Here is an 18,111-nt window from a genome sequence, read left to right on the forward strand (position 1 = left end):
TTTCCTAATAGTAAAATGTTATCTGTCAGAAATTGTCAGGGTACCTGGATTTGGGTCTTGCCGACCACTTTTAAAGATCGATGGAGTCTCAATTATGTGAAAATCTGGGCCAGTGGATCAATTCAGGTCAAAGTTAATAAAAAGGGTGACTGATTAGCTAATGATCATTTTATGTCTCTGCTGAAGGTAAAAGTACCACCTAATGTATCCCATCACAAATTTTGCACCTGTATTTATAAAATATCAACTATCCTGAATTGTGACCCTTTGCATTTTTAATAGTTAGTAAAGTTTACCTGTGGTATATGACATATCAAAATCTTACATAACTTAGTAAATTGTGGGAGCTTTACTCTTTGACTTGTTTGTCTTAGGGCTGGTTGAAAAAAAGGTCCCAACAGGCAGCCGAGATTCTACGGAAATTGTTTGCAGAATCCTTTACTGAACTGTATAGGTTTAGTGTCCAGTCTCTGGAATATAAGATGGAAATGTTGGAGGCTTTTATTATTACGCAAAGTATTAACATGCTTGATAGCCTCATTCCACCAAGGGTGAGTAAATTATTCCAAACTATATCATAATTATATACTTGCTCAGTAAGATTATGTAAAACTTCTTCTGAACAATACCTTTATTTCTGCTGTTAATGAGGCAAATATACAATGCATCAAAGGATCAAAATCAGCTACGTATCTGGATTTTTGTTTCAAGTTCACATCAATGCAGGTTCTAGACATAGCTGACAGTTTTAGAGGAATGAGGATGAACACGTTTCACAATAATTACACCACAAAATCCAGGCCACTAGCATACTTCAATGATGGTGTAAACACTTCCACAACTTCTATGTTTGAATTCCTCAAATAACTCCTCCGATCATCTTTTGGTCCTTAACAGAATGCTGAAATGACTCTATTGTGAGTCACAAATAATATCCTTTGTGACTATGGTAAACTATCCTAATTTTTCTCTATCTGGTCAACAAGACTTTCCTCTTCACAACACTTCTCAAACGTTGTCCAGTTGAGTGCGACTGCACTCTGTGTGTGCATATGTGTGTATAAGGGGAGGGAGGGAGGGGGACGAAGACTGTGGGGAGAGACGGTCCACAGTACCCCTCTTTTAACCCCTTTTCACAGACTGTCCTCTTTCCCCCATCACCGAGGTTCTTGCACATAATCATGCAACGTTGGTTAGCCATTATGCCTGTTTGATTGCTGAGAAACCTGTTTAACTGTACATGTGCTGGTTTCAGTAAACAAATATATGCCAATTTTGTAGCAGTACATAGTGGCCATGCGTGTAGTATGAACAGCGTGACCTCCTGTATTTACTGCAGGCACCGTAAAGGTGCTGCGTTCTCGTTCTCTCCCCTCACGTGAGGTGTGGTGGCCTTCAGTTGTGCCAACCAATTGCATCCCTCTGTTGAGAGAGCAGTCCTATGGCCTCTGAGACTGTGGTAACTTTACCTATAACTTTTCGTGTGAATAGTCACAACCTATAAACTTAGTGAAACCTGTTAGATTGCGTTTGCTCATACCCCTCTGAAGCACTTTTGGATGTTTTACTTCATTAAAGGTGCTATGTAATTGCAGATTGTTAAATATTCACTATCTATACAGTCAAATGCGTTCATTTCTTCAAATTTGAATAAGCAAATTGGAAGCATCTATCACAATCAATGGAATTAGCAATTTCACTGATGCAAATTGTTGATTTCCCTACCCTCTCTTCCATTGTGACTGAAATATGTAATCCATGATTTTATGTTCTGACGGCTTGATCTTCCTACATGAACTCATTCAAAATCATCTATTCGCTTTAACCTGCAATCCTTTTACCTATGTCTCGGATGACTGTCTCTAATTTTCCATCTATCCGCTAAGTACATCAGTCTGTAGAGTGAAAGAGGAGTTGTTCAGTATGTGTTCAGTCTGTAGAGGCAGGGAGATATAGGTGGATGGAAATTGCTTCAGGGAAGAATTGGAGAGTCTTAGATATTCTTGATGGAGAGAGGTTCCATGTCCTCGTTGGGTGACACCTCCCTCCACCTGACTGAACTTGTTTTCACATTGAACAATAAATTTTTTACATTTTATCACTTGCTCCAAATTAAAATGTTACTTGAAACCCATGTGGTCCTAGTCATGATTTCCTTTTTATGAATACGTGGAGCGTTCGTTGGTTCAGTCCATCTTTGGTCCCCTTTCTCACAACTTCCCTCCAGTACATTTTTTAAAAATTCATTAACGAGATGAGGGCATTGCTGCTAGGCCAGCATTTATCGCCCATTCCTGATTTCTCACAGAGCAGTTAAGAGCCAACCACATTGCTGCGGATCTGGAGTCACATGTAGTCCACACCAGGTAAGGATGGTAGACTTTCTTCCCTAAAGGACATTAGCAAACCAGATGGGTTTTTCTGACAATCGACAATGGATTCATGGTCATCATTAGACTCTTAATTCCAGATATTTTTTATTATTGACGTTTTTAATTATCAGCAATTGTATTCGTGTTATTTCCTGCTTTCCTCTTGAAATGGACAATTTGACAACTCTGTTTTCAACATTCACCCTACTTTTGCCTTCGCATGTGTGACTGTGACTCTTCCCCAGCTAGATTTCTTTATCTTCATTTCTCGGGATAGTTTATAAAGCAATGGCCAGAAATTTTTGAATGTTGGGGAACTCATTCCTGTTGATCACAGCAGTACTACAGCGATTTAACACTCCAAAAAGTCCTAATTGGGTGGAGATGGGACTTTTGCCAGTCACACAAGTGGAAGTCCTGAATTAGAGAGCTGCCAATCAATCCAATTGGCTAGCAGCACTGTTATCCCCGTATTGTCAAGTACAGCACTGGTCAGGACTGGTGGTACCAGATTCTAAGTCCTGGAGTCCAAAATCAGCGTCATGACAGGAGGGGAAAGCGGGAATGTGATTTCAGGGTCTTAATAAAAAGGCCAATGGGAATAGAGAACCTGCTGCAGGACCGATCTGAAAGTAGTGAATGGGGAAGTGATGGCCTGGTGATATTAGCACTAGACTATTAATCCAGAGACCAAGAACCTGTGGTGGACTGAGAAAGCTAAGGAGATGCGATTCCTTGTCGACAGCGATCACACCCAGGTTTCCTTCAGGGCTGCAAGGAAAGATATGGACTCAACACCCTTGACCTCAAACTGGCACAGGGTCAGGTTGAAATGCTTTTCAGAGACCGAGAAAATGTCAGTCTCTGATGGAGAGAACACATCAATAATCTCTAAAACCATGATGCAGTCATTGACAAGGGTATGTTTGAGGAAATCCAGCAACTCCTCATTAAAGATAATCTTTGACTTCCGCCTGCTGTGGCAGAAGTTAAAGCTGCCGTTTGACACATTAAGAATGGAAAAGCTACAGGGGTAAAAGGGAACCCAACAAAGATTTTCAAACTTGGAGGAGCAGAGCTTACCTGTCATCTCCATCAACTGTTCCTGAAAATCTGGGACAGAGAAGAAATCTCTGCTGCTTTAATGGATGCTACCATCGCCATCATCTTCAAGAAAGGAGATAAAGTGAATTTTGGGAATTTGTTAGGAAACTCCCTACTGTCCATCACCAGGAAGGTCATCTCCCAAATCCTCACAAGGTTCCTTCTCCCAGTCTTTGAGAAAATCCTCCCTGAAAGACAGTATGGCTTCCGACCAAACCTCAGAGCTATGGACATGATATTCACTGCTCAGCCTTCATTGATCTAACCTAGGCTTTTGATTCAGTCAATTTGAAGTGCCATGTAAGAGCATGTCAAAAGCTGGTTGTTGAGTAAAATTTATCAACATCCTCCATCTCCTTCATGACAAGATGTTGGTAGCAGTCCTCACTAATGGTAATATGAGAGAATCCTTTGAAGTCAAGGCAAGGTCAAGCAGGGATGTGCCATTGCTCCCACCCTTATCTCCATCTTCATCACCACCTTCATCCTGGAAAGAATAAGCACCATAGTGGTATGGACATTATCCAGAGGATGGATGGAAAACTTTTCGACCTCAACAGATTGAAATCCAAGAAGTAAATATCACTGACCTTGTTTATGGAACTTCAGTATGTGGATGGCAATGTCGGCTCTGCTTTCTTGGAAGGGAATCTTCAAGCCTCACCTAATGCCTTCACAGAAGCATACCAAAGAATTAGTCTCAGTCTCAAACTGAAGAAGACTCAAATCTATTATCAACCTGATCCAGGTCAAGTTCCTGTCTATCCTTCCATTAAGATCAATGAAAAAACCCTCCTAAGCATGGACCATTTCCATTTCCTGGGAAGCTACCTCGCATCTAAGGCTGACATCAATGCGTTGTATCCAATCTGTAAATGCCACCTCCAGACGCTGAAAGATAACAGTCTTTGAGCCCATGACCTCTGTACTGATGCCAAGCTCCCTGTGTATATGGCAGCCATGCTTCGACTCTTCTATATCACTCAGATACTTGGCTGATGTATAGCTGCCTCCTCAAGAACTGTTTGAGATGGGTTCTTGGCATCACCTGGGAGAACAGGTATACTAACGTTACTGTCCTTGAAGCTGCATATAGCAGCAGCATTGAGGCCAGGACATTTGAAACCAACTCTGCTGGGCTGGCCATGTGCTTAGGATGCCTGCTATCCAACTGCAAAAGTAAATCTTCATCACCCAGCTGAAGGAAGGCAACCAAACAAGGAATTAGCTTTCCTGCTCCTCTGATGCTGCTTGGCCTGCTGTGTTCATCCAGCTCTATACCTTGTTATCAAGGAAAGCATAATGTTAGCATTTCAAAGACTCCCTGAAGATTTCCCTCAAGAAATGTAACATAGATGTCTATGTGTGGGAAATCCTTGTTAGAGGAAACTGACTTGGAGGAAGCTCCTGCATGAACGAGCACAATTCTTCAAAAACACCCATAGGGATCAGGAATCATAGAAAAGGAACTGGAGAAAGGAACACCAATGATTTCAAGGCCAAGGACTAGTTTCATTTCATGGAAACAGCTGTCAAATGTGTGATCAGGAATGTGGCTTTAGGATCAGGCTCATCAGCCATATGAAGCCCCACAGAACCCAGGGCCAATGATGCAGAATTTCCTAGGTGGACAATCCTATTTGTTAGCAAGTGATTGCCGCTGACAGTAAATGCAGAGATCCTGTTCTGGGGACCTAGGTTCGAATCCTGTTGAGCCAATGGTGGAATTTGAATTTAATTTATTAAAAAATCTGGAATTACAAGTCTAATGAGGACCATATAACTACTGTTGATTGTCAGAACAACTCATCTGGGTCATGAATGTTCTTTAGGGAAGGAAACTGCTATCCTCACCTGGTCAGACCGATATGTGACTCAAAACCCACAGCAAAAGGTTGACTCTTAACTGTCCGCTGGACAATTAGGCAATTAATGTTGGTCCAGCCAGCAATACCACATTCTGTGAACTTAAAAAAAATCCATTCTGTCAGATTCTCTGCTTCAATTACATCTGTTCTGGTGTTGTGACTTCTTTCTGCCATGAATGACAGTATGTTTAACTATGTGATCTGCCAGACTTAGCCCCATGCCCTGAATTCCTGCAATTATTGTCCACTAAAGGGCCTCAAATGCAAGGTGGATTTCTCTTCTTGAAGCCTAACCCTTCTGTATTTTGTTCTATTACCATATCCTTTTACCTTGCACCATCTCCTTTGCCATTTTAATCATTCCTGTCTTCATTGTCACATATCATTTCTTTCATTCCCTCTCCATGTCTCATTATGTACTTTTAAACATAACATTTTCCGGTTCTGTTGAAAAATAATTGATTCGAGATCTTAATTCTGTTTCTTTCACCACAGATACACCTGTCATGCTGCGTATTTTCAGTCCTTTCAGATTTCTATTATCACAGCATTTAACTTCTGTTAGGGAGTTTTAAGTATTTGACATCGATCAATGAATCAAGCCAACCAGTTAATTTCCCAGCATCTGAGATAATTGACATCTTAAACTAATAGTTTTGGTTGCTAGCTGTGACCAGGATGAAGGTATGGGTCAGATCCATGAGGAGAACAGGATCAATTATTCCTTATCATCTTTGATGGACAGCTCTGTGGCCAGGAGCTTTTATTTAATCGTTTTTGCTCAGCAACCTAATCAGTCAACCAGCAGGGAAAAGGAACTGATTCAGTAACTCTATGACAGTATTTCAGTTTGTAAAAAGTCAGCACAGCGATCAATTGTATAATAAGCCATGGCACAGGAAAAGCATCTTTGTAATTTTGATATTTCAAGATGAAAAATAGAGACAGTAAATCTTAAATACATTGTTCAGACTATGTAAAATTACTGATTGGTTTATAGTTTCATACATGATCTCAATTTATATTTTGAACATGCCACCCAAATTGCAACAGAATAGTATAAAAGGTTTAGAGTGATCAGATTTCTTGAAATGTATTCATGAGAGCTTTTTGTATCAACATGTAGATGGTCATTCAAGGAACACCGCAGTGCTGGACCTAATTCAGGACAGCTGTTCCCTCACTGTGACCTCAAACATTTTAGTGATAGTTAACACAACAGTGTACTATTTAAGTTTGTTATGGAAAAGGAAAAAGGTGAACTGCAAAAAAGTATTTTGGGTAGGGGTAAGGCAGATTTTCTAAAAATAAGGCTGGGTCTGGCCAAAATAGACTCAAAACAGCTACTTCAGGGTAAATCTATACAGCAGAACAGTGGGAGACTTTCAAAGAGGAACTGGGGGAGTACAGGCCCAACATGTGCCCTTCAGAGTGAAGTGTAGGAGCAGCAAGCCCAGAGAACCCTGGATGTCAAGGAATATTCAAGACTAGATTAAAAGGAAACAAGGTTTCTAACAAGTACAAAGGGAGTCAATTAGTAATGACCCTAGTAGGCTATCGAAAGTGTAGGGAAACTTAAAAAAACAGTTAGGAGAACAAAGAGGGTGCATGAGAAAACACTGGTGGGCAAGATTGGGGAAAATCCCAAGGTATACTACAATCTGTCAAGAAGAAGCAAATAATAAGGAGTAAGCCCTATTAGGGACCAAAGGAGAAATCTGTAGAGGACATTGGTAGAGTGTTAAATGAGTACTCCACAATTGTCTTCACTGGGGGAGAAGGTGGATGTAGGTACAGAATTTGAGAAGATGGACTGTGAGGTTGCTGAGGAGATTGATATAGGGGGTGAGAAGATATTGGAGATTTTGGCGTATTTAAATACCCAGGTCTGATTGAGTTGTATCCTAGGCTGCTGTGAGAGGTGAGAGACCCAGATTTTAAATTCCTCCTTGGTCCTAGGGGAGGTACCAGATGACTGGAGGACAACTAATATGGTTCCAGTTTTCAAGAAGGGAATTACAAACCAGTGAGTCTCACATCAGTGGTAGGGAAAGCATTGTGGAAAATTTTGAAGGAGAGAATTAATCTTTATTTTGAGAGGCAAGGTTCAATCAGAGATAGTCAACATGGCTTTGTCAGAGGAAAGTCATGCCTGATAAATCTAGTGGAATTTTTCAAGGAAGCGACAAAGTATATAGATGGGAATAGTGCAGTTGATGTAGTTTACACATCAACTGCACTATTCTCATCTACATACTTTGTAAGAACTTTGACAAGGTCCCACATGGGCACTATTAAAGAAGGTAAAAGCACATGGGATCCAGAGCAACTTAACAAGTTCGATCTAATATTGGTTTAGTTTCAGAAGACAGAAGGTGATAGTAGAAGGTTGTTTGTGTAACTGGAGGCTGGTGTCCAGTGGTGTACCACAGGGATCAGTGCTGGGACCCTTCTATATGTGTGTGTGTACCCTCAAGCGCTCCCACCCTACATTCTCACCTATCTTGTTTATACATACAAACAAGATAAGTGAGAATGTGGGGTGAGATGATAAATAAGTTTGCAGAAGACATGAAGATTGGCCAGATCATTGACAGAAAGAAGGCTCACTGAAGGAAGACATAAACTGATTGGGCAGATTAGTAGCAGGTGGAATTTTTTCAATATTTACTTTTGGGACGAGGGTGTTGCTGGCTGGCCCGGCATTTATATCTAAACAGTTGTTGTCCTTGTGAAGGAGCTGGTGTGCTGCCTTCTTGAACTGCTGCAGTCCATGTGTTGTAGGTAGACCCACAATGCCCTTAGGGAGGGAGTGCTTAGATTTTGACCCTGATGAGTGCGAGTTGATGCAGTTTGGAAGAAATGATAGTAAGACACCAGAAAGCTCCGAGGAATGGAGGGATCTTGGAGTGTTTCCTCACAAATCCCTGAAAGTGGCAGCACAAGTTAATAGGGTGGTTAAGAAAGCACAGGAGACATTTGTTTTTATCAGTCTGTTGTGGCACAGATTGTAAGAGCAGGGAGGGTAATGTTGGAGTTGTACAAAATTTTGGTTAGGTCACAGCTGGAGTATTGTGTATAGTTCTAGTCTCTGCACTATAGGAAGTGTGTGATTGTCCTGATGGAGGTGCAGAAGAGATTCACCAGGATGTTGCTTGAAATGATACATTTGAGCTGTAAAGAGAGGCTGGATAGGCTTGGGATAGTTTCTTTAAAGCAGGGAAGACTGAGGGTAGGCAGAGCTTGTTTGAGGTATATGAATATGAGGGGCATAGACAAGGTGAATAGAAAGCAGCTGTTCATCTTAGTTAAAGGAACACTAAGGTGGAGGGGCATAATTTAAGGTGAAGGACCAGAGGATTGGAAGGGATATGAGGAACAATTGTGTCCACTTAAAGCTTGATAATCTGGAGTGCATTGCCTGGGAGGGCAGTAGAGGTGGAAAACCTCACAACCTTTAAAAAGTACATGGATGAGCGCTTGAAATGTCATAATATTTAAGGCCATGGGCTAAGCACTGTGAAGTGGGTTTAGTGTAGGCAGGTCAGTGCAGACCTGATGGGCCAAAGGGCCTCTTCTGTGCTCAGTGACTCTATGATTGGAACAAGTTGAATTGTTGTTGTTGAATAGCTAACATTTTCCAACACTACCATCCTTGGGAGATCATTGAGAATGTTTATGAAGTATGTATGTTATAAGGCATAACATACATCAGTCATATGGTGTCATATTGAATGTAATTTACTGGTCACTGCAATGGGTCAGTTTGTTACCTGAAGAGCCAATGGCACTCATCTCAGCCATTTCTAGGATATATGATAGGATTAAATCCTAAATAGGCATATTGGTGGCTGGATTTGTGGCTCCTGGAGGGCAGCTGCCTGCCTCGTAGAGCTGCTGACAGCAGAGGCTACTGCTCCCCAGCACGGATGATGCCCTCAGGAGTGTTACTGCAGTCAGGCCAAAGGGCAAGATTCTTGCTGAAGCCCTGAAATGTAGTTAAGTGGAGCAAGGTTGCAGCCCAGTGAAGGTGTCTTTGGCAATAGTGGCAGGGAAATCTGTCTAAAGAGTAGAGGTAGTCTTTCTGTAGGTCCTTCCTCCTAACAGGTCTCTTTGTTAAGCACAGGATGCCTGAGAAGGAAGGAATCTCCCCACCAAACCACAGGAATGCTCACCAGGGTTCAGATGGCAGTTTGCCTCCAGTCCCTGTCCACGGTAGATCGCAGCTCAGTTGTCCTTTGGGTGAGAAATCCATTCTTGATCCTTCCTGTGACAAACTTAATTGTGGATTGTGGGCTGTCAGGAAAGCAACAGGCTCTCTTCCTGAGCCTTCCTACTACACGATGTGGCCTGTCCCCAACTCAACTACCCAGCACTCCCAGGAGGAGCTTTATATTGTGTCCATTGTGTGTGTATCAAGAATCTCAGTTATGTAATCAAAATTACAAATGTGCGGGTTTTCTTTTAATTGATTAATAGATCACTTATAAATGTCACAGATTTATATATTGTGTAGAAACTATGTGTCATTAAAATGTTTTGTACCCAATATGACGATTTGTTGATTAACCTCCTTTTTTTTAGGAACAAGGTGGAGAAGTGACTCGAGAACATTTGGAAAGATTGTATGTATTCTCGCTGATGTGGAGTATAGGGGCCTTACTGGAATTAGAGGATAGACGGAAAATGGAGCACTGGCTACGGATGCATGAGACTATAAAGTTAGATCTGCCATGCATCCCTGAGGAGAGTGAAGACACAATGTTTGACTATGTTGTCCATGTTAATGGTCAGTATTAAACTAAATTGGTCAATGAACAACTCTAAACAGTTGGAGCATTGGCTAGGGCATTTTCAAATACTGATGCTCTAACATGAATATGAGTAGAAAAGTTGACACAGTGGATGTTTGTTCGCATTTTGAAGGAAATGTAAGTGTTCTACGTCAGGCAAATGTCACTAATTAACTCTAATCTGCAGCAAACACTGACTGGCTTTGTTCTGAAATTTATTTGCTTATACTTTCCCATGATGAAACCTCTTTTTGAGTAGCCTACAGCTAAAGGAAATGTCACATTTGGCATTCTGAGGCACCGGTTTCTTTAGAATTGCCATCAACAACATTCCTTTATCTGATAACAAACAAGAGGCTTGAGTGGACCCAAATCTAGTTGAAAATTACCATAAAAAATGCAGAGACCAAATGAGGTTTAAACCCTGCGTTTGATTTGGTGGCAGGTTTGCAAATTTCCTAGCAGAAGCAAATAAAATAAATTTTAAATCTTGGGTCTCATGGTGATGTTCCAGCACTGATGGTATCCAAACCTGCTGTTAAAGATGAGAGGGCAAGCAGGGGAAGTAATCATTCTAGTGAGAAACCACTGCTAGAGACTGTAAGGAACGATCCCCGACATGAGTTAAGTCATGAGGGTGGTGGGGTTTCTGCAGGTGATTACAGTGCATTCGTTAATAAATACAGCAGTGTGCACATATACTTTCAGACAGAAAGAATATGCACACACACTGTACCTTTTTCAAATCATCAAAATAGGTGATGAATTCATTTCTCAGGGCAATGTGCTGACCGATCAGAATCAATTTATCAGGTTTAAAATTTAAACAAAGCTTGGCAGTTAACTGTTAATTATTATTAATTGATGTATTATCCATGACAAGCTCTGTACCAGTCACAGTCCACTCATCAAGCTGTTCTCATGCAACACAAATTTTGGTTTTCCCCTTGAAAGCCAAGGGGAATTCCTCTAAATTGTCCCGATGAGTGCAAGATGAAAATCTTTGTCAAAATGCATCTTTTCTCATCAATACTCAAGTTCAGTACTACCAAACGACAAAGTGATTAAAATGATCAAAGCTGTTCAGTTCCAAAGAAAGCTGTGAAATACTTGTTTTCGGTGAATAGTAATTAACTCTGTGTATGTTTTAAACAGGAAAATGGTTGCATTGGAACACAAATGTAGAAGAATACATTTATCCCACTGACAGCAATCCAGAATATGGCTCTATCCTTGTTCCTAATGTAGACAATGTGAGGACAAATTTCCTCATTCATACAATAGCCAAGCAGGGAAAGGTAGGGTAATTTCACATAATATTAACTTACTCTATTCTGTTCTATGTCATATCTTCTGGGCAGTAATTAACCAATTACTGTGGATAAGCAATTGAAAGAGTGAATAATGCTTATAAATGCTCCTCATTTGCTTTGCAATTTTTGTCAAATTGTTAACACTTTTAAAGATTATAGCAAGAATAGCATTTATTGCCCATCTCCGGCTGGGCTTGAGAAGAGGATAATGAGCTTTTTTCTTGAGCCACTATTTTTGTGGTGAAAATATTTTAACACTTCTGTTGGGCCGGAAGTGTCAGAATTTGGGATGGTGTGTAATTTGGAAGGAAAATTGAAAGTGATAATGCTCCCATGCACCTGCTGCTCTTGTCCTTCTAGGTGTAGGTGTTGTCATTCTAGAAGATCATGTCGAAGAAGTCTCAGTGAGTTGCATTCTGTTGTGCATCCTGCAGTTCATACACCCAAATTCACCAATGGTATCTGCATTTTTAAGCAGATAGATGGGCTTCCAACAAAGTCGTGGATTATGTTAAATTTACTGACTGCTACATTTGCCCCCATCAAGAGACGTGGAGGTTATTCCATCATACTCCGACTTAGCGTTATGGATGATGGAGAAGCTTTGAGGAGCCGTGTGGTGATTCACTTGCTACAGAGTACCCAGTCTCTGATCTGCCATTGTAGACACATCAAATAGAATCTGAAAGGAGTGTGAGTGATGTGGGCTATGACAAGATGTGTGACCAAGTCAGGCAGAAATTTCAATGCTGAGGTCATTTTGCAGTGTCTTCTATGCTATTCACAAGTGGAGTGGTGAGTTTGTTGCTGGGCAGTAGCGAGATGCCATTTGACAGGGATTAATACCTTATTAATGCCATAACTTGCCTAATTAGCATTCAGCCTCAAATCTTAGCAAACTCACCAAAAAAGCTTGAAGATGGAGGGAGAACGCAACAAGAAAGCCAGAGTGAAGTGCCTGGCGGATTCAGCTTGCTATTTGCCCCGATCAAACTCTATGTTGGAAACTGAAAGCCAGCATCTCAGGACATACTCCAGCATACTGGCCATGTGCACCCATGGACATTGAAATCCAACACTTCTGCACTTCAGTGCTGCGCCTTGAGCTGCACCAACTGCTATCAGTGTAATGCTGCTACAAAGACACTTTGCGCTCGTCTCCTGGGATGGACCAGCCTGAAGCTGTGGGTTCTGCACTTGCTCTCATTGTGCTCACTCACTCTGAGTCCAGTTGGATATTACTGCTATCTTGCCGTGCTGTTTGACACAGTTAGCAGCAGGCCTCGATCATAGAGGTCTACAGCATGGAAAAGGGCCCTTCAGCCAACCTGCCCATGCCGCCCAGTTTTCACAATTTAAGCTAGTCCCATTTGCCTGTGTTTGGTTCATGCCCCTCCACACCCATCCCATCCATGTACCTGTCTAAATATTTCTTAAATGATGAAATTATATTTGCTTCCACCACTATTTCTAGCAGCCCATTCTAGACACTCAGCACTCTCTGTGTGAAGAAATCGCCCCCTGCACCCTTTTGTATCTCTTCCCTCTCACTTTAAACCTATCACCTCTAGTTTTAGACTCCCCTGCCATTGGGGAAAAGCAGTTGGCTATCTACCTTAATCTGTGCTTGTCATGGTTTTACAGTATAGACCTCTATAAGGTCACCCCTTCAGTCTCCTGTGTTCCAAGAAAAGAAACTTCCAGCCTGTCCAACCTCTCCTTATAACTCAAACCTTCAGTCTAGGTAGCATCCTAATAAATCTTTTCTGCACTGTTTCTAGTTCAATAATATCCTTTCTATAGTAGGGCGTCCAGAACTGCATGCAGTACTCCAAATGTGGCCTCACCAACGTACAGCTGCAACAAGACATCCCAATTCCTATGCTCAATGCTCTGACTGATTTAAGTCAAGGCAAAGGAGATAGCTGTTGCTCAGGGGTTCATAGGAACATTAAATCAAGGGCAGTCTCCAATACCAGTTCATGCATTGCTTGGGTCCATCGGAATAAGGTTTCTCTGCTGATAAGGAGTGAGGAAATGAGTGATGGGCGACATGCCATCCATCATCGTTCTTTCTGCCCTATTGTAAGCAGTATTCCCTGTGAAATGAGGAGAGAGGCACGTACTACAGGATATTAAAGTGGGTGACACAGCTATTGCTATTGGTGTAGGTAGGGCAGTGTCCCGAATAAGTGCATAAATGTGCAGGTAGACAGGATGGTTGAGAAGGCCTTCAGTGCACTTGCCTTCATTGCTCAGACCTTTGAGTATAGGAGTTGGGACATCATGTTGAAGTTGTACAGGATGTTGGTGAGGCCTCTTCTGGAGTACTTTGTGCAGTTCTGGTCACTCTGCTATTGGAAGGGTAATATTAAAATGGAGAAAGTTCATCAAAGATTTACTAGGATGTTGGCAGGAATGGAGGGTTTCAAGTTTAACAATAGGCTGGATCGGCTGGGACTTTTTTGCAGGAGCGTAAGAGGTTGAGGAGTGACCTTATAGAGGTTTATAAAATCATGAGGACATAGATGAGGTGAATAGTAAGGATCTGTTCCCCCAGGTGGGGAGTTCAAAATGAGGGGACATATTTTTAAGGTGAGAGGAGAAAGATTTAAAAAGGACATGAGGGTTAACTTTTTAACATAGAGAGTGGTTTGTATATGAAACAAACTGCCAGAAGAAATGGTCGATGCAGGTACAGTTTGGGAACATGGTCATTGTGGACTAGTTAGACTGAAGGGTCTGTTTCCATGCTGTATGACTCAATGATTCTTTGAATCTATAACTCAGACTTAGTCAATAAAATGTAAGATTCTGCTAACCATCTATGTGACTAGTCCAGTTGAATTTCAGTCAGTGACAAATCCAGAATTTGAATAAGATATTCAGCGATGCTAACGTCATGGAATGTCAAGGGGAGACAGCTGGATATCATCCAACAGTTTTGTGGTGCAAATTCTGTTTGCCTGTCATTGACCTAAGTCTGAATGTAATTGAGATCTTGCTACATGTAGGCACAGATTACTTCACTTTGAGGAATTGTAAATGGAACTGAGCAATGGAAATCAAATAGTCAAAATGTTGACCACAGGTAAATTTCACTCTTACATTAAAATCTGTGCTTCAGATTGTGCTGGCAGAATGATTACATCTCTGTACTTTTTCTCATAGGCTGTATTGCTGATTGGTGAACAAGGCACAGCCAAAACAGTGATCATCAAAGGATACCTGTCAAAATATGACCCTGAGTCTCATATGACCAAAAGTCTCAACTTTTCATCAGCAACAACTCCACTAATGTTTCAGGTCAGAAATAATTTCATATTTGGTCGCCTTGTGTTATAAGTAATCACAATTCACTGTATTAATACTAAAGCAACAGTATTAACAAACCAAATAATTGGGGGGGATACTTTTGAATTTGTTGTAATTGTATACAGAAGTGGAATAGTTTTTTTATTTACTTTTCAATAAATGATTTCATATTTTCATATGAAGGGTCTGATGAAGGGTCTAGGCCTGAAACGTCAGCCTTCCTGCTCCTGTGATGCTGCTTGGCCTGCTGTGTTCGTCCAGTTCTACACCTTGTTATCTCAGATTCTCCAGCATCTGCAGTTCCTACTATCTCTGATTTCATATTACTGTTTTCTTTATCAAGTCCCTTTCTCCTATAACATGCACATTACCCAGGGGAGTGAGATAATTACAGATCTCTGAAAAATGTAAAAATTGTGCAATTAATTTTACAGGCACAGTTTTACAAGTAGTGGTGTTTTATGCCCAGGAGAGTCACTTGGCAAGGCATTCCTGCTCATGCTGACTGTCCAACAAACATTTAACACTGTGGAATTCCGTCCCTCGCTCTGGAGGATGTAGTACCTCAGAGAGCTCTATAGTTCCAGCAGCAGCACCAAAAGCAGTGACTAATGCTGGGACTATAAATATTGCAGCAATCTAGGCTAAGTGGGGAGAAATACCAGAGTTGGGATGAGGTGTTGGTGGGGCAGCTGAGCTGGTGATGGAGATGCATCCCTCCTTCATTACACTCACAGTGATCTACCAGGTTTCTCCCGTCCTCAAATCCCTCCCACTGGCCAGAAAATTCTGCCATGTCAGTATTGGGCCACTTAAGGGCTTCATTTTGGGGGCAACGATAGATGTGCCACCTAAGACCTGCACCCCCCACCCTACTTAAGGTTGCAAAACAGGTCAAAGTTGGGTGAGAATGAAGCCAAAGGCCACTCAAGGAATGTTATATGCTGCTCCCACCTGTAAACCCACTGGCAGGAGACTAAAATTCTGTCCGAGGCATTTTTTTCAGAGGAAGTGGGAATGTGGTAGTGCTGCCAAGCAGTGTAGTTTGCAGCACTTTGTTAACTTCAATGAACAAATAAAGGTGCCCATTGCTGGATGTTTTATACAACTCTTTATGGACAGAGATGTGCTGAATAAGGAGTCTGCCCTTCATCACTTTTGACAGTGTTAATGATACTTATGCTTTGAGGCTCAGGCTCTTTCTAGGGTGTCTCATGGGATAACAGTAACATCAATCAATCTGCACTTCAAGCCACGGACATTTTCTGTTGCTTGAGAGAGTGCTGCCTATTTTCCAATTTGTAGAATTCCTCATATTCCAACATTGACACCCGGTTGTAACTTTGTTTTTTTTGTGTTGTGCTCAAATGCCTACAGAGGTATATCTGATAAAATACTGGATCAAGCAGGTGTAAATTACAGATCACGCCTGCATTTATATTCCCCAAAATGATAAGCATGTGTAACCAACATGCCTATCTTTCGGTTAAAATCATAGAAATATAGTTCCCGATTTTCTAGTGAGGTATATTTGAATTAAATTACAATGCAGCATAGAAACTTATCAGGATCTGTGAAGTTTGTTCTTAATTTTCAGCTGAATAGCTACTTTAGATTTAATATTGATAAAAATAATTAAAAATATATAATGCGTTAAAAATAAAATTCATGACCAAGTATGAATTATAATTGCATAAAGTATAGTGAAAGAGTATGAATAATTTCGTATTGACTTTGTGTTGCAGCGCACAATTGAGAGCTACGTTGATAAACGTATGGGTACAACATATGGTCCGCCTGCTGGGAAAAAGATGACTGTTTTCATTGATGACATTAATATGCCTGTTATTAATGAATGGGGAGATCAGGTAACTAAGTAAAATTTCTTGTTGCTCATTTTAAACCCTAAATGATTGTACAATAGTTTGTCAACCTACAGAAAGCATGACCCTGATGGTTAATGGAAGCACAGAGCAGGGAACAGACACTGTCAACACAGTGTGGAGCTGGAGGAACACAGCAGGTCTAGCAGCATCAGAGGAACAGGAATGTCAACATTTCAGGTCGGGACCCTTCAGCAGAACTGGGTCTCAACCCGAAACATCAACTTTCCTGTTCCTCTGATGCTGCCTGACCTGCCGTGTTCCTCCAGCTCCACACTGTGTTGACTCTGACTCCAGCATCTGCAAATCTTGCTGTCTCCGAGGGAACAGATACCTTTGTTTGTGGCTGGGAATATCATGGGTACTCACAGGAGCTAAGAAGAGACAGGGGACAATTACTGCAAAGTGGGAGGATGGTCATTAAGTAATGTGCTTGGTTGGAAGCAGGATTGGCATCTGAAGAATGTGGGAGGGATTGAAGATCATGGGAATGGATGTGAATTCTGCAGCATCTTTGTGTTTGCAAGGTGGGCAAATAAATCCTGTCATTCTCCCCGACAAGCAGAACTCTGAAAAACACTCAGCTGTTGCAGCCAGCAGTTTCTGGCTCCCTTTAAGAGTCAGGATTCCTGAGCCCTGGAAAATCAAGTTCACAGCTATTAAATTTAAATGGCCTCTATACTCTGAGGAATGATGAGTCAGGACTAAGGATTTTAAGCTGTATTTTTGGAGTTTCTGACACCTGTTTTCTCACCTCTGAACTTCACTTTGGGACTGGGCTCCCACAGATCAGCACCTTGCATTACAGGCTGTACTGCTTTGCAGTTACTAATTCTTATTCCTCATGGAGTTGCTAACTGCCCTGGTGCAACACTTCTCTTACTAGGTCTGAAATACTTTTACCTTTCACTGGAGTAGCCTTCCTTACTGAAAATCACCACAGGGATTATTTTTTCTGCCGTGTTCTTAAGTCTTCAGCTGTCCCCTGCTGTTTACTGTGCTGTCTGAAACAAGTCACTATCCAAGATAGTGAATTCTTGAAAAATATTCCATTCTCCACCATTTACATTCCTTATTTTGATGTGTTTGAAAGTTCACAAAAGAAAGTATTTTTCTCAGTTACATTTATTTCTGAATAGAGTTGCATTGCACAACTGCGCAATAAATCCCCAAGACATTTAACATTGCTCTCATTTTAGATCACCAATGAAATTGTACGACAGCTGATGGAACAGAATGGTTTTTATAATCTTGAAAAACCAGGTGAATTCACAAACATTGCTGATGTCCAGTTCCTTGCTGCAATGATCCATGCTGGAGGAGGCAGAAATGACATACCCCAGCGCTTGAAGAGGCATTTCTCAATTTTTAACTGCACATTGCCTTCAAATTCCTCAATCGATAAGATTTTTGGTAAGAACACCACATGTCATATTAATTATCCCACCTTCTAATTAGTTTTA

General features: G+C 41.2%; 1 protein-coding gene across 1 annotated transcript in view; it reads left to right on the forward strand.

Annotated features, from left to right (window-relative positions):
* dnah5 (dynein, axonemal, heavy chain 5) overlaps positions 1–18,111 on the forward strand; it is a 343,343-nt gene that overhangs the window by 217,888 nt on the left and 107,344 nt on the right. The window contains exons 49-54 of the mRNA XM_048608626.1: positions 375–551; positions 9,929–10,133; positions 11,293–11,435; positions 14,622–14,756; positions 16,511–16,633; positions 17,848–18,061. Of these exons, the coding sequence (XP_048464583.1) occupies positions 375–551; positions 9,929–10,133; positions 11,293–11,435; positions 14,622–14,756; positions 16,511–16,633; positions 17,848–18,061 (997 nt within the window). The remainder of the gene's footprint in view (positions 1–374; positions 552–9,928; positions 10,134–11,292; positions 11,436–14,621; positions 14,757–16,510; positions 16,634–17,847; positions 18,062–18,111) is intronic.

This window comes from Rhincodon typus, chromosome 2 (assembly GCF_021869965.1).
Source record: "Rhincodon typus isolate 14 chromosome 2, sRhiTyp1.1, whole genome shotgun sequence".
NCBI lineage: Eukaryota > Metazoa > Chordata > Chondrichthyes > Orectolobiformes > Rhincodontidae > Rhincodon > Rhincodon typus.